The 17089-nt window shown below is 45.1% G+C and overlaps 1 protein-coding gene across 1 annotated transcript in view; it reads left to right on the top strand.

Moving 5' to 3' along the window:
- LOC141134707 (beta-1,3-galactosyltransferase 2-like) overlaps positions 1-16618 on the top strand; it is a 63602-nt gene extending 46984 nt beyond the window's left edge. The window contains exon 2 of the mRNA XM_073624145.1: positions 15445-16618. Coding sequence (XP_073480246.1) covers positions 15468-16487 — 1020 coding nt within the window. The 5' untranslated portion in view covers positions 15445-15467 and the 3' untranslated portion in view covers positions 16488-16618. The remainder of the gene's footprint in view (positions 1-15444) is intronic.
- The last annotated feature ends 471 nt before the right edge of the window (positions 16619-17089 follow it).

Raw genomic sequence — 17089 nt, 5'->3', positions numbered from 1 at the left:
TGACCACTAAGGCATCGAGGGATTCCTTAGGGATTATGCCCGTGGAAGAAAATTGGTTATACATGTCACATAGATGGGTGACTAAGGGTTGGGCAAAGCGTTTATAATACTCATTGGGCAGTCCATCAGGTCCTGGTGCTTTATGTAGTGGTAAGTTTTTTATCAATTTTTGAATTTCGGCATGTGAGAAAGGGACTGCTAAGAGGTCAAGTTGTTCTGGAGAGATAGAGGGGAGGGAAATAGTGGATAGAAAATTTGCTATGTCAGCTTGGGAAGGTGCGCTTTGGGGATCTGTTTCCATAAGATTGTAAAGTTTTGCGTAAAAATTGCTAAATTAATTGGCAATATCTAGCGGATTAGTCAAGCGCTTGTCTTGAGAACTAGTGAGATATGCGATTCTTTTGTTGGAAAGTTGCTTTTTAAATTGTATGACCATGAATGCCCCTGGTTTATTGGCTGTTGAGTAGGTTTGTAATCATAGTCTCTTGATATAATAGTCAAAAATTTTGCGAAGGTGATCACTGAGCTGGAGTCTAAGATTTTTAAGTTCTGAGGAGATAGTGCTAGAGGGGGTTCATTTGTTTGTGAGTTCAAGAGATCAAATTTGTTTTAGGAGGGACTCAGTAGTATAGGAGTGCTTTTTTTTAGATTGGGCCCCAATTTTTATGAAAAGACCTCGTAGACAAGCCTTATGAGCATGGGCGTCCGCAAATAGGGGCAAGGTGGGGCAATTGCCCCCCCCCCCCCGGAATCATCAGGTGTTAGCTTGCAGACTGTGTGTTGTGTTGAAATGTCTGCCGCAGCCGCCGCAGACTTTTTTTCCTTTGTCTGTTTCTCTGCTGGCTGCTCTGAGCTCTCTGCTCTGTCCTGATACTGACACTGTCCAGTGTCCTCCGTTCCGCAGCTCAGCCTTTCCACCCTCCTCTTCAGTGATTGGCTGCCTGTGTAGTGTAGGTGTGTCTCATGGTGTTGTGTAGATGGATCCACCCACTCAAGTGCGAGCCGCCGAGTGATATGCTGGCAGTCTGCCACTATGTAGATCCAGGCCGACACTGCCACCGCCCACTCAACTACAAGCCGCCCAGTGATATGCTAATGCTACCTGTGCCTAGGCAACAAGAACAGCGAGGAACCACAGGTAACAGCAGTTAGTAGGAGCCAGGACTCCGTAGGTGGTGAGAGGAAGGATGATTGATGGGGAGCATGCAGGTGTAGGTGGGGGAGGTGTCACATCTGCACGCATGGCATGGAGTGATAAGTAATATGCTTTCCTCTACCTCCATCTCTCTTAGTACTACTGCTTTTCTCTCAATCTTTTATGCCTTCTTTTTTTCTCTCTACTCCTGCTCCCATCCCTTCTCACTACTTCTGCCTCTGTCTTTCACTTTCTTGCTCTGCCTCTTCTGCTGCCTTCTATCTGTACTACCTTCTCTCTCTATACTCCTGTTTTCTCCACTTTCTTGTAGCTGCCTCCATTACTGAACTCCTTACTGCTTCCTTAGTTCCACTCCTGCCTCCATCTCTCAGTGGTTCTGTTTCCACATATGTGGCAAATAGTAAACATTGAGAGCATGGGTGTCCATAAAATTATGCCCCCCCCCCTGAAAAAAGTTCTGCGGACGCCCATGCTTATGAGCATTCCAAACAATAGCATAATCGGTTACGTTTTGTTGGAAATAATTTTCAATCTTGGACTGTATTTGAGACTCAAAGGTGGGGTTATTGAGGAGGGAGGTGTTCAATCTCCAAATCGTATGTCTGGTAGTTTGGGAGGGGGATACTAGCTTGATCGTGACTGGAGCGTGGTCAGACCACGATATGGTTCCTATGTGGGAGGCAGTGATAGACTGTAGTAGGTGCGTATCTGTTATAACTAGATCAATCCAAGAGTAAGATTGGTGCGATAGGGAGAAGTAGGTGTAGTTTCTCTCCATATCGTGCATGCACCTCCAGGAGTCATATAGATCCTCTCGTTTAAGAATGGAAGATAACGCTGAGGGCCTACATCTTGAGGGATTGGAGGTATCTAGTGTGGGGTCAATTACTACATTGAAGTCTCCACAAATTATCAAGGGTGAGGATCTATAAGGAGTCAATTTGGCGAAGAGGGTGGCATAGAATTTTTTTTGGGCTGTGTTGGGGGCATAAATGTTGACTAAAGTGAGAGGGTGGTTATCAAACGTGGCTGACAGGATTAAGAATCTGTCATCCTCGTGACCTTCACAGTGGTGTAGTTTGAAATCTACTGCCACGTTTATGGCAATCATTACCCCTCTCTTTTTTTTAGGGGCATTCGCAAAGAAGCAGTGGGGATATTTTTTGTGATTACATTGGTGTTGTTTAAGTTTAGAAAAGTGTGTCTCTTGAACACAGATTACGTCTGCATGCTGTTGTAATGCTTCCTTCCAAAGAAGGTTGCGTTTAAATGGCGGGTTTAGGCCTTTAACATTGAGGGAGGTGATCGAGAGAGTCATGACGGCAAGGTGATAATGAGGGCCTGGGCAGAGGGAGAGAGACTTCACCTACCACTGATCGCTATGAAATACACAGACAGATAAATCAATGCCGTATGTGCTACAGGTAAATGACAGAAAACTGATTAATTACTAAAATTCAAACAAAGTGAACTTCTGAAAAAGAAATAAAACAGTTGCTGGGTAATCTGTATTGAGATCAAAAATCACAGAAACGTGTGCTTAGCACAGCTTTAAACCTGAGGGGTGGTGAGGAAAAGGGAAAGATGTTTCGCCCAGGCTGGATATGAGTAAGCTGGGGACCTGGGCTTAGACCAAGGTCATATTTTTTTGGACGCTTTAGTCGCTGCATTCTTGGAATCAGATGGCTTGTAGGAGGGAGTATTTTGTTCCGCTTCTCTAGGAGTGATGGAGAGGAGACCCCAGTTGGTGAGTTTCTTTTAGCCATCTTTTGGAGTGAGAATAGGGACGATCTTTTGTTGGTGAGAAACCAGCAATTTCATTGGGAAGCCCCATCTATACACTATTTTTTTCTGTTGAAGAATAGAAGTGACAGGGGCGAAAGCTCTGCGCATTTCCATTGTGGCAGGAGACAGATCAGTGAACAGCTTAATATTAGCGCAAGGGGCCGGCAGGGGTTTCGAGGATCTGGCAACGGAGAGGACTTGTTCCTTAACGTGGAAGAAATGTATGCGGGCCAAAACATCTCTAGGGATGTTGTGTGAGAGGAGTGTCAGTTTAGCAATTCTGTGGGCCCGGTCAATTAGTGTATCGCGGGCATTGAGGCGTGGGAGTAAGGCGGAGATGAGCTGTTGCAAGTATGGTGTTATTTTGTTCAGTTTGACCGATTCTGGAAATTTTCCTCCAGAGCATCTGTACGCTCTGCTATACAGTCTATTCTGTCATGCATCTGGGATATTGATAACTGGAGCTCCCTGTGTAAATCCTGCTGTAGTGTGAGAAGCATAGATTTCAGCATTGCTTCAGAGACAGTGTTGTCAGTGACAGGGATAGCAGCCAGGGAGGGAGCATTTTGGGATCCATGTGTCCCTGCAACAACATGGGACCATAATTGCTTTTTTGCATGTGGCTCCTTGTTTGGGGAGTGTGCAGGGGAGGTAGCCAGCCTCTTACCTCTGTCAGGGTGAAGTCCTCCTAGGGACTCCTCTGGAGGGGGAAGAGTGTCCATACTGTCCCTATTGGAAGCTGTGGCTGAGTCTCCCTGAATAGGCAGCGCTGTAGAGGCGGCAGGCAGGCATTCAGAATCATTGTTAGAAACATCGCTGATACTGGCACCGGCGCCATCTTGGATCCTCTGCATGGAGGCTGCCGTCGGATAGTAATCTGTCAAGCGGCGGGTATTCGGCAGATTGTATCGCCACATCGACATGCCCTGGAGTGTCCCCGGTCCTCCCCCGCTTCGGTGATATAAGCTACGGGGAGGAAGGTAGCTGAGGGTTGCCATTTTCCAGGCCGTGGAGCGGAGCTTGGACTTCAGGCAGCCATGCTGGTTCACAGCAGGCCACGCCCCCGGCTCTCTTTTATTAGCTAGGAGAAGGTGGTTCTGAGAGACTGGAGGGAGGGGTTAACCCATTGTTTGCTGACGTGAGGACATGCCAGGAAAAGAAAATTATGGTAAGTATTGGTAACAGTTTTCAGTTGTTCGGTTTAAAGGGATGAGGTGGCAACCCTAGCTAAACTACTTAGTTATCCTTCAACAGTCTGCCGTCCCTCGCTGGTGCCAGAATCTTCTGGGTGCCGACCTGCAGCTGTCTTCATTGACCATGGAGGGACCTGTTGGTATCCTCCTACCTGACACCCTTCGATCTAAAACCCAAATGAACAGGTGAAAAATTGTTGACCGAACAGTGGCTGCGTCCAATCAGACCCAGCTGGTGTTTGGATATTCTGACATTCATAGGTGCTGGCTGTCAGAATACAATAGCTGGCAGGAGAAAATAATCCATCCATCCTGTTTATTGTGCATGAAGATATCCAGTGGGAGTAAGAGATAAGATAGCAGGAAAGAAGGAGCAGCAAAAAAAAAAAAAATTTCAGTTGCGTGAGATTGCAGGAAAAAAACCTGAAAGGCTGGTTTTACTGAAGTCGATTTATATATAAGCACTTCCTGCTCTATAGAAAACGTGGATTTAGGTTTTGATCCTCTTATTTACAAGGAGATTCAATCACTTGTGTAGCCATAGAGTAAGGCGGTTTCATTCTTAAGTTTTCAATGACTGGATTGAATGGATCTCCAAGGAAGAAGTATATGCCATCTGGTAACTCCTAAGCTAAGGATGTAATTTTTGTTGTTGTTGCAATGGTTTTACTTCTCTGTCTATGGCTAGGTCATATGACTACTGTTTCTGTCAAAGTAGAAGTGAGGTTTTAAAAAGTAATTGACAGGTTTAATCTGTTAGTCGTTAAACATAATTAAATTAAAAGATAATATAAAAGGTTGGCGCTAATTCAAGTGAATGTACATAAACATAGCACAATTCATTTAGAATCACATCATAATTGGGTGAATAAATAAAATAAAATTCAGAAAATCTTTAAAGAAACCTCCATACACCAAAAGAAAGAATTCTATATAAAGAAATTGGTGTGATTGAAAGTGAGTTATCTGTGCTCCTCCATCACTCCTGCAGGAGAATAATAAACTCACCAGATAACTAAAAAATGATAGCTAATAGAAAATCAATTCCTTAAGAGGTAGGGATACCAGGAGGGAAGGTCCTCATAACTTAACACCGTCAGCTGGTGTATCCTTGGACTTGTGCAAAGACAGGAGCTCAAAAAAACAAAGTTCATCGCAATACAGCCTATAAAGATTGGAAGCCAAATTGCCAGGTAATGCCCTTACATTTGTAGGTGCTAATAACCTAGCACTAACATGTACGGCCAAACAGCAGGGATCCACGCCGTTCCTGAAGCTTTCGGGGTGCGTTCCAACACACCAGAGATAGGAACCAGGCGTACCAGAAGTGACTTCAATGCGGGTGAGCGAGCAGCCTCAATGCATTTCATGTTTCCACGTCATCAGGAAGCTTGTCAAGGCAACCATCTAGATGAGGTGAAGGGCGACTTGCTGAAGTTCAAATTGAGCATCAGAATAGGGAAGAGGATTTAGGTGACTTTGAACGTGGTATGGTTGTTGGTGCCAGACAGGCTGGTCTGAGTATTTCAAAAACTGCTGATCTACTGGGATTTTCACACACAACCATGTCTAGAGTTTACAGAGAATGGTCCAAAAAAGAGAAAATATCCAGTGAGTGGCAGTTGTGTGGACGAAAATGCCTTGTTGATGTCAGAGGAAAATTAGCAGACTGGTTCAGTATGATAGAAAGGCAACAGTAGTTCAAATAACCACTCGTTACAACCAAGGTACGCAGAATACCATCTCTGAATACACAACAATCGAACCTTGAAGCAGATGGGCTACAGCAGCAGAAGACCACACCGGATGCCACTCCTGTCAGCTAAAAACAGGAAACTGAGGCTACAATTCACACAGTCTCACCAAAATTGGACAATAGAAGACTGGAAAAATGTTGCCTGGTCTGATATGTCTCGATTTCAGCTGCAACATTCAGATGGCAGGGTCAGTATTAGGTGTAAATAACATGAAAGCATGGATCCATCCTGCCTTGTATCAACGGTTCAGGCTGGTTGTGGTGGTGTAATGGTGTGGGGGATATTTTCTTGGCAAACTTTGGGCCCCTTACTACCAATTGAGCATTGTTTAAAGTCATGGCCTACCTGAAGTATTGTTGCTGAACATGTCCATCCCTTTATGACTACAGTGTACTCATCTTCTGATGGCTACTTCCAGCAGGATAGAGCACTATGTCACAAAGCTTAAATCATCTCACCACTGGTTTCTTGGACATGACAATGAGGTCCCTGTACTCCAATGGCCTCCACAGTCACCAGATCTCAATCCAATAGATCACCTTTGGGATGTGGTGGAATGGGAGATTTGCATCATGGATGTGCAGCTAACAAATTTGCAGCAACTGCGTGATGCTATCATGTCAATATGGACCAAAATCTGAGGAATGTTTCCAAAACCCTACTGAATCTATGCCACGAAGAATGAAGGCAGTTCTGAAGGAAAAAGGGGGTCCAACCCTATACTAGCAAGGTGTACCTAATAAAGGGGCAGGTGAGTGTGTATATATATAGATATACATATATACCGTGGGGCAAAAAAGTATTTAGTCAGCCACCAATTGTGCAAGTTCTCCCACTTAAAAAGATGAGAGAGGCCTGTAATTGTCAGGAAACAAAACCAGACAATCACATGATTTTTGAAAGAATTTATTTGCAAATTATGGTGGAAAATAAGTATTTTGTCAATATCAAAAGTTCATCTCAATACTTTGTTATATATCCTTTGTTGGCAATGACAGAGGTCAAAGGTTTTCTGTAAGTCTTCACAAGTTTGTCACACACTGTTGCTGGTATGTTGGCCCATTCCTCCATGCAGATCTCCTCTAGAGCAGTGATGTTTTGGGGCTGTCGCTGGGCAACACGGACTTTCAGCTCCCTCCAAAGGTTTTCTATGGGGTTGAGATCTGGAGACTGGCTAGGCCACTCTAGGACCTTGAAATGCTTCTTACGAAGCCACTGCTTCATTGCCCGAGCGATGTGTTTGGGATCATTGTCATGCTGAAAGACCCAGCCATGTTTCATCTTCAATGCTCTTGCTAATGGGAGAAGGTTTGCACTCAAAATCTCACGATACATGGCCCCATTCATTCATTCATGTACACGGATCAGTCGTCCTGTTCCCATTGCAGTGAAACAGCCCCAAAGCATGATGTTGCCACCCCCCATGCTTCACAGTAGGTATGCTGTTCTTTGGGCGCAACTCAGCATTCTCTCTCCTCCAAGCACGAGTTGTGTTTCTACCAAACAGTTCTACTTTGGTTTCATCTGACCATATGACATTCTCCCAATCCTCTTCTGGATCATCCAAATGCTCTCTAGCAAACCTCAGATGGGCCCGGACATGTATAGCTTAAGCAGGGGGACACGCCTGGCACTGCAGGATCTGAGCCCCTGGCGGCGTAGTGTGTTACTGATGGTAGCCTTTGTTATGTTGGTCCCAGCTCTCTGTTCACTAGGTCCCCCGTGTGGTTCTGGGATTTTTGCTCACCGTTCTTGTGATCATTTTGACCCCACGGGGTGAGATCTTGCGTGGAGCCCCAGATCGAGGGAGATTATCAGTGGTCTTGTATGTCTTCCATTTTCTAATTATTGCTCCCACAGTTGATTTCTTCACACCAAGCTGCTTGCCTATTGCAGATTCAGTCTTCCCAGCCTGGTGCAGGTCTACAATTTTGTTTCTGGTGTCCTTCGACAGCTCTTTGGTCTTCACCATAGTGGAGTTTGGAGTGTGACTGTTTAAGGTTGTGGACAGGTGTCTTTTATACTGATAACAAGTTCAAACAGGTGCCATTAATACAGGTAATGAGTGGAGGACAGAGGAGCCTCTTAAAGAAGAAGATACAGGTCTGTGAGAGCCAGAAATCTTGCTTGTTTGTAGGTGACCAAATACTTATTTTCCACCATAATTTGCAAATAAATTCTTTCAAAAATCAGACAATGTGATTGTCTGGATTTGTTTCCACATTTTGTCTCTCATAGTTGAGGTATACCTATGATGACAATTACAGGCCTCTCTCATCTTTTTAATTGGGAGAAGTTGCACAATTGGTGGCTGACTAAATACTTTCGCCCCACTGTGTATATATATATATATATATATACACACAGTATCTTACAAAAGTGAGTACAATGTAAAGTAGTGAGTGTACAGCTTGTATAACAGTGTAAATTTGTTGTCCCCTCAAAATAACTCAACACACAGCCATTAATGTCTAAACGGCTGGCAACAAAAGTGAGTACACCCCTAAATGAAAATGTCCAAATTGGGCACAAAGTGTCAATATTTTGTGTGGCCACCAATATTTTCCAGCACTGCTCTAACCCTCTTGGGCATGGAGTTCACCAGAGCTTCACAGGTTGTCACTGGAGTCCTCTTCCACTCCTCCATGATGACATCACGGAGCTGGTGGATGTTAGAGACCTTGCGCTTCTCCACCTTCCATTTGAGGATGCCCCACAGATGCTTAATAGGGTTTAGGTCTGGAGACATGCTTGGCCAGTCCATCACCTTTACCCTCAGCTTCTTTAGCAAGGCAGGCCGTCTTGGAGGTGTCTTTGGGGTCGATATGTTGCAAAACTGCCCTGTGGCTCAGTCTCCTAAGGGAGGGGATTAATGCTCTGCTTCAGTACATGTCACAGTACATGTTGGCATTCATGGTTCCCTCAATGAACTGTAGCTCCCCAATGCCGGCAGCACTCATGCAGCCCCAGAGCATGACACTCCCACCACCATGCTTGAGACCCCTTTCACACCAAGGCGTTTTTGCAGCGTTTAATGCTAAAAATAATGCTATTAAAACGCTCATAAAATGCTCCCCATGCATCTCAATGGACCCTTTCACACTGAGGCGTTGCGCTGGCGAGGAGTTGAGAAAAGTCCTGCAAGCAGCATCTTTGGAGCAGCTTTTGGGCGTTGAAAAAAGCGCTTCAAAAACTCCCCTCTCCATTGAAATGAATTGAAAACGCTGTAAAACCGCCTGAATAGCGCCTATAATCCGCCCTGAGTTGTAGAAAATTCACATTATCTCACAAAAAGGTAAACATGCAAGCAGAAAAGAGAGCATCTACAACAACAGGACTGAACTTGTGGGAAGGTCAGAATGATTAAACAGACCATCAAAGTGCCAAAAAAACAAAATTAAAGTGCCAAAAAAAAGAATTAATCCCAGAAAAATGAAGATTTGAAGTAAAACAAGACATTGCTTGTTACTGTACAAGACACTGCTTGTTTCACATGATATCACAAAGGATAAACATGCAAGCAGAAAGATAGCATCAATAACACATGCTTCAATAACGCTTGAAAAATGCTGTTAAAACGCCTGCAGCGTTGCGTTGCTGTAAAAACGCGGTAATAACGCTAAGGTGTTTTAGGGTGTTTTTGAAGTGCCTTGGTGTGAAAGGGGTCTGACTGTAGGCAAGACACACTTGGCTTTGTACTCCTCACCTGGTTGTGGCTTGACACCATCTGAACCAAATAAGTTTATCTTGGTCTCATCAGACCACAGGACATAGTTCCAGTAATCCATGTCCTTAGTCTGCTTGTCTGCAGAAAACTGTTTGTTGGCTTTCTTGTGCAATCTTTAGAAGAGGCTTCCTTCTGGAAAGACAGCCATGCAGACCAATTTGATGCAGTGTGTAGCGTATGGTCTGAGCACTGATAGGCTGACCCCCCCACCCCTTCAACCTCTGCAGCAATGGTGGCAGCACTCATACGTCTATTTCCCAAAGACAACCTCTGGATATGACCCTGAGCACGTGATCGACCATGGCGAGGCCTGTTCTGAGTGTAACCTTTCCTGTTAAACCGCTGTATGGTCTTGGTCACTGTGCTGCAGCTCAGTTTCAGGGTCTTTGCAATCTTCTTATAGCCGAGGCCATCTTTATGTAGAGCAACAATTCTTTTTTTCAGATCCTCAGAAAGTTCTTTGCCGTGAGGTGTGTTGTTGAACTTTCAGTGACCATTATGAGAGAGTGAGAGCTATAACACCAAATTTAACACACCTGCTCCCCATTCACACCTGAGACCTTGTAACACTAACGAGTCACATGACACCAGGGAGTGAAAATGGCTAACTGGGCCCAATTTAGACATTTTCACTTAGGGGTGTACTCACGTTTATTGCCAGCGGTTTGGACATTAATGGCTGTGTGTTGAGTTATTTTGAGGGGACAGCAAATGTACACTGTTATACAAGCTGTACACTCACTACTTTACATTGTAGAAAAGTGTCATTTCTTCAGTGTTAAAACATGAAAAGATATAATAAAATATTTACAAAAATGTCAGGGGTGTACTCACTTTTGTGAGATACTGTATATACTGAAAATAGCCTGGAAAGAAAGGGAGGGGGGGGGTTGGATACAGGGGCGGCCTGGGCCAGGGGGCAGGGTGGCAATCTCCCCCTAGGCTGCTCTGATGCCTGGTAAAAAGGCCGCACTCGGGGCTGTGGTAAAGAGGGGCCAGACACTATGTACAGCCGCCGGTACACAGTGCTGTGCTTGCAGAGATGCAGTGGAGCGGTAGGAATATGCCGAGTGCGCTCTTGCACTCGGCTCGCAGGTGTACCATCAGTCATTTCCCTGTCAGGGATCTCCGCCCAACAGGAGCTTCCTAGGTCCCACCTGTCGTGACGTCATTCAGAGGCCGGGAGGCGGGATGGAAGAGAAGGAGTGCTGCTTCTGCGACCTGCGGGGACATGCACTACTGTGGGTGAGTGAGCAGAGGCTGAACATTGCTGCACTGCTTTACCTGATCTTACTGAAGGTTTTTTTTGTTTTTTTTGGCTGGGGGGTTAATTAATCTACAATGCTATTTGGAATATGCAGCATGGAGGGGGGTTAATGCATTGCCATTGGTCACTGATGCATTAGTGACCAGTGGCAGTTAATTAACCCCTTGTGGCACTGATATTCAGCACTGATGGGCACCGATAAGTGGCACTGATATGCAGCAATGATGGGCACTGATAGGTGGCACTGATTGGCACTAATAAGCAGCAATGATGAGGAGGTACTGACATTCATTAATGATGGCATGATTGGCATCTGTGAAGGGCACTAACAGGCGTTACTCATGGTCACTGATTTTCACCTTTATGGGCACTGATTGGCATCTGATGGGCACTGATTGGCAGCTGTGGTGGGCACCTCTGATGGGAGATGTGCTGATAATCAATGTGCTGATTATCAGCGCAGACCAACCATTGACAGGAGAGCCGCCGATTGGCTCCCCCTGCCAGCGAGAAGCGAGGAAAGCTGATTACCGGCACTTCCTGGTTCCCTCTGTGATCAGCTGTGATTGGTCACAGCTGATCATGTAGTAAAGAGCCTACATCATAGGCTCTTTACCACGATCGGAGATGCGGTGTGTCATAGTGACACACAGCACCACCGATCGCCGCTTATCTTGTTGGACAACATATGACGTCCAGTCAGAATAACGGAGCCACATTGCGGACATCAATCCACAATGGGGAAGTGGTTAATCTCTTAGGAAGCAGAAATACAAATTTGAAAAACACACACCTGTTACTCAAAAAAGAAATTGAGTAATTAAAGATAAACGATAGCATAATAGTGGTTGTAAAGGCAGAAGATTTTTTATCTTAATGCATTAAGATAAAAAATCTTCTGTGTGCAGCAGCCTCTCTCAGCCCCCCTAATACTTACCTGAGGTCCATCTAGATCCAGAGATGTTGTAGGAGTGTCTTGGCTGCCTGGGACTCCCCTCCTCTTTGGCTGAGATAGCAGTGCGGCGCCAATCAGCCAATGAGGAGAGAGAGGGGGCAGGCCCCGGGTTGCGGCTCTGTGTCTGAATGGACACAGGGAGTTGTGGCTTGGCTCAGATGCCCCCATAGCAAGCTGCTTGCTGTGGGGGCAGGAGGGAGGGGCCAGGAGCACAGAAGAGGGACCCGAGAAGAGGAGGATCTGGGCAGCTCTGCACAAAACTACTACACAGAACAGGTAAGTATAACATGTTTGTTATTTTTAACTAAAAAAAAATTAAAGTTACGCTTACCGGTAATGTCTTTTCCTGTAGTCTTTCAGGACAGCCACTATGAGAGATACCAAAAGAAAAAATATGCTGCGCTAGAGTGTAAAATTCCAATCAGTATATAAATATAGGATCTACCCAAAATATAAATATGAGAAATGTGTGAAAAAACACTAGTATCATAAATGTAACAAATAACCACTGAGTGAATCACAAAGTGATAAATCCAAACTGATAAATCCAAAATATATAATAATATATAAATACGTAAACATACAAAATTAACAATATATCAATAGAATATAAAACAAACCCACTAAAGTGCAACGTGCATAAAACAATGAAGCAAATACAGCAATACAATGAAGCAAAAACAATGTTGCAAGTGATTAGTGGTAAGTGAAATCCTGTAGATCAATATAAAAAAAATGTGTATAATGAGTGTCCGTTGATATTACTTTCCAGCATGCTCATAGTATTCTTTGTGCTGCAAACCATGCTCTGGTGCAAACTAGTGGCCCCCCAGGTATTATGCTCACCTCAGAGCGTGTGACTCAGCTGTTATACTAAGTCAAAACCCGCTTAGGGGCCACCCCAGGGCTTAGTGCTGATCACCAGATGTCAAGCTCCAATGCGGTTCCAAAGATATATATGAGGAAAATAGAACTCAATGGTGTGATATCGTTTTGTAAATGTATTAAATGAAAAATACACTCCCCACAATGGGGTACTCACAATATCCAGGTGCGTTAGTGCACCGCTCTATTCAAAGCCTCCAAAACAGTAAATCGGTTTAGGGGTATGGTATTCGTCTCATCTCATCTCATCCTGGCTCCTCCCCTACGCGTGTTCGACTCAAGGATCACGTGTCTTCATCAGGGGGATGAAGAGATAGTCTCCTCCTCTTCCTCTAGGAAACACTGCGCCAGCCCATAAATTCTTACTTCCCCTGCCGGACCTCCGTTTTTTCAAGATCACCTCCGGCCAGCTGGGGAGACACAAGAACACATTAATAACATACTATCAAATATCATTATCCTGCTGCGTTTTGGTCTTTTATAAGACCCCCAAAAGTTTTGGGTGGGTAACTAGGGCTGTCCTGAAAGACTACAGGAAAAGACGTTACCGGTAAGCGTAACTTTAATTTTCCCTTTCCGTCATTCAGGACAGCCACTATGAGAGGATAAGCGAGCACTTACCAATTAGGGTGGGACTACAGCTTGCAAAACCTTTCGCCCAAAGGCCTGCTCACCTGCCGACAACAGGTCCACTCTGTAATGCTTTACGAAAGTGGAGTAGCTGGACCATGTTGCTGCCCTGCATATTTGTTCTGGCGTTGCTCCAGCCCTCTCTTCCACCTTAGGAAAAAATGCTGGATCAGTCTTGAAAACTATTCTGTCTGGAAAAATAACGCAAAAAGGAGGTCTAATTGATAAAATCTCGCTGACCCTCCTGGCAGTTGTCACTGCTACTAAAAATACTGTCTTCAAAGTCAGTTCCTTTAGCAAACATCCGTCCAAAGGCTCAAAGGTGGCTCCCGTTAGGCTCTGCAAGACTAAAGATAGGTCCCACCCGGGAAAGGGTGGACCTCGGACTGATCTCTGTCTAGACAGAGCTGTAAAGAATCTGACCACGCACAGGTTGGTGACCAGAGATCTCTCTAAATAAGCACTAAGTGCTGACACCTGACTTTTAAGTATACCTATGGATAAATCCTTGTCTGCATCGCACTGCAGAAATTCCAACACCGCTATGGGGCTCTGCACCGAGAAGGAGCTTCCTACGCACCATTCATTGAAACTGAGCCAGACCTTTTAATAAATCCGGCGCGTCTCCTTTTTCCTACTATTGAGGAGGGTGGAGATTAACCTCTCTGAAAATCCCTTAGATTTTAATATACCCTCCTCAGTAGCCAGGCCGCTAACTTTCACTGGTGTACCTGTGGGCAGAGGACTGGGCCCTGTGAGAGGAGATCCTCCTGAGGTGGAAGGAATAGGGGAGGCTCTGCTGTCAGTTGCTTGAGAACCGAAAACCATGCCCTTTTTGGCCAATGTGGAGCCACTAGAATCAGAGAGGTGTTCTCTAGTTGAAACTTCCTCAGAACTGCCGGTAATAATACCGGAGGAGGGAAGGCGTAGCATGTTCTGAAATGCCAGTTCTGGGTTAACGCATCCACCCCCAGTGCTCCTTCTCCTCCGTTTAGTGAGAAAAAACAGGGGGTTTTCGCGTTGTCTCTTGATGCAAAAAGATCCATTTCCAGGGGTCCCCATTTTTCGGATATGAGATTGAAGACCTCCTGGTTGAGGACCCAATCTTCCTCCCTCAGTCTCCTTCGGCTGAGAAAGTCCGCTATCATGTTCCTCTCCCCTGACTAATTATGTACCGTATATACCCGAGTATAAGCCAACTTTTTCAGCACATTTTTTTTATGCTGAAAAATCCCCCCTCGGCTTATACTCGAGTGAGGGTCTCGAGTGAGGGTGCAGCCTCAGTGTGCCCATCTGCAGCTGTACCTTTTATAACCAAAACAGCGGGTGTCTCCCACTGTGTCATGCAGTCTGTTCGGTGGCCGTACACTGTAACAAAGCCCCGCCTCCTCCTCATCCGCGATAGACTGAACACTGATACAATGCTGGGAATCAGTGTTCCTTCTATCACGGACGAGGAGGAGGCGGGGCTTTGTTACAGTGGACGGCTGCCGAACAGACTGCATGACAAAGCTGAAGACAGCCGCTGTTTTGGGAATCAAAGGTACAGATGCAGATGGGCACAATGAGGCTGCAAATGGGCACAATGAGGCCGCAGATAGGCACAGTGAGGCTGCAGATGGGCACTGATGATACAGGTGGGCACAGTGAGGCTGCGGATGGGCACAGTGAGGCTGCAGATGGGCACAGTGAGGCTGCAGATGGGCACAGTGAGGCCGCAAATGGGCACTGATGATACAGGTGGGCACAGTGAGGCTGTGGATGGGCACAGTGAGGCTGCAGATGGGCACTAATGATACAGGTGGGCACAGTGAGGCTGCAAATGGGCATTGTCTACTCAGTAGCTGCTGCATTTCCCACCCTAGGCTTATACTCGAGTCAATAACTTTTCCCAGTTTTTTGTGGTAAAATTAGGTGCCTCGGTTTATATTCGGGTCAGCTTACACTCGAGTATATACGGTAATTATGTGTAACTGCCTAGAAACCCCAATACAGCATAATAAGTATAGGGCAAGCTAAAAAGTATAGAGCGTGCCATGTTTTTTTAAGCAAAGTACTTACATGTAGATGTTCTCTTATCTTTGTACAGAGGTTCCGGTGGGATTCAGCTCAATGGAACGACGCTGTGTGGCGAGGATTTCTTGCTCCCTTCTGTTCACATTGATGTTTGCATCTGGATACCTGTACTTTGAAAATGAAGACTGGCTCAATAAAAGATTGATGATGTTTCGGGGGCATTTAAGTGACCAGGAAACCCCTCCTCCTGTAAACAACCTGACCTATCCGGGCTTCCAACACCCTCTGGCCCCCCCTTACCCTTACCCATACAAGTTCCTCATCAACCAGGAGAAGAAGTGCAAAGACCGGAACCCCTTTCTAGTCATGATGGTAATTAGTAGGCCTCATGATATCAATACTAGGCATGTCATTCGAGAAACCTGGGGCAATGAGAGTAATTACGATGTTGACATGGTGAGGATCTTTTTGGTTGGTCTTCCAAATTTTGTTGTGAACAGAACCCAGAGAATGCTGGAGGAGGAAAGTGAAGCCTTTGGGGATATAGTCCAACAAGACTTCATGGACACTTACTATAACCTGACTTTAAAAACCTTAATGGGCATGGAATGGGTTGCTAAATTCTGCCCCACAGCCAGCTACGCGATGAAAATAGATGATGACATGTTCCTCAATGTAGACTACCTTGTCCACCAGCTTCTTTGCCCAGAACTTCCAGTCCGTACCAACTATTTCACAGGGGACATATTGAAAAATACAGGACCACTGAGGGGTAAAGAATACAAATGGTATGTCCCTAAGGAAGTCTACCCCAATGACACCTACCCACCCTACTGCTCTGGACCTGGCTATGTCTTTTCTGCAGACATGGCAAAAAAAATATATGATATATCACAGGTGATTCGAGTCATACCCATGGAAGACGCTTTTATGGGAATTTGCCTTTATGAACTCCATATTGCACCCACTGAGTCCCCTCCAGGTATATTCAATGTTTACCGGATAAATTATAATCGTTGTCAATTTAACAAGCTCATTACAGTCCACCATTATGAGGCTACTGAGCTGAGGACAGTATGGGCAGATTTTTGGACTAACAAAACTTTAGTATGCTGATATAAGGCATTTAAATATTTTACAACACAGGCACATGAGAGTATCCTGTATGCACACCAATTTTGGCTCACTAGGTAGCACCCAACTGTTAGGATTTCCTCTGTATAAGGACCTAAAATAATTAAAGAGACCCTGCCTTAAAAAAAAAAAAAAAAGGGTACTTACTTTTCTGGGGGGGGGGGGGGGGGGGGGTAGAATCTAACTAGGGTTGCACTTTTGGTCAAGTACTCACCGATACCAAGTACCAATACCATTTGTGGTGCAGTTTGAGCCCATACAAAATGAATGGGCTCAAATCACACTGCAAAAAATTGCATGCAATTTGAACAAGAATGTGGTGTGATTCCTGTCCTAATCGCATGCAGTTTCCTCCACCGCTCTTGTGTGATCCCAGTATAGAAAGGCGGGGAAGTGCCGCGCCATCCTAGGCTGGATACACACTATACAATTTTCTGTCGATTTTTAATCAGGCAGACCCTTGCACTACATGGTTTTGGTAAATCTAAATGAAATCAGGCAACAAAAGTTGTATAGTGTGTGTTATGACTGATTTCTGATTGGGACTCTAAAACAAAGTTAATACTACAGCTGCAGGAACAGAT

This window comes from Aquarana catesbeiana, linkage group LG03 (assembly GCF_042186555.1).
Source record: "Aquarana catesbeiana isolate 2022-GZ linkage group LG03, ASM4218655v1, whole genome shotgun sequence".
NCBI classification, from domain to species: domain Eukaryota; kingdom Metazoa; phylum Chordata; class Amphibia; order Anura; family Ranidae; genus Aquarana; species Aquarana catesbeiana.
This window is presented reverse-complemented; position numbering and strand designations above follow the sequence as displayed.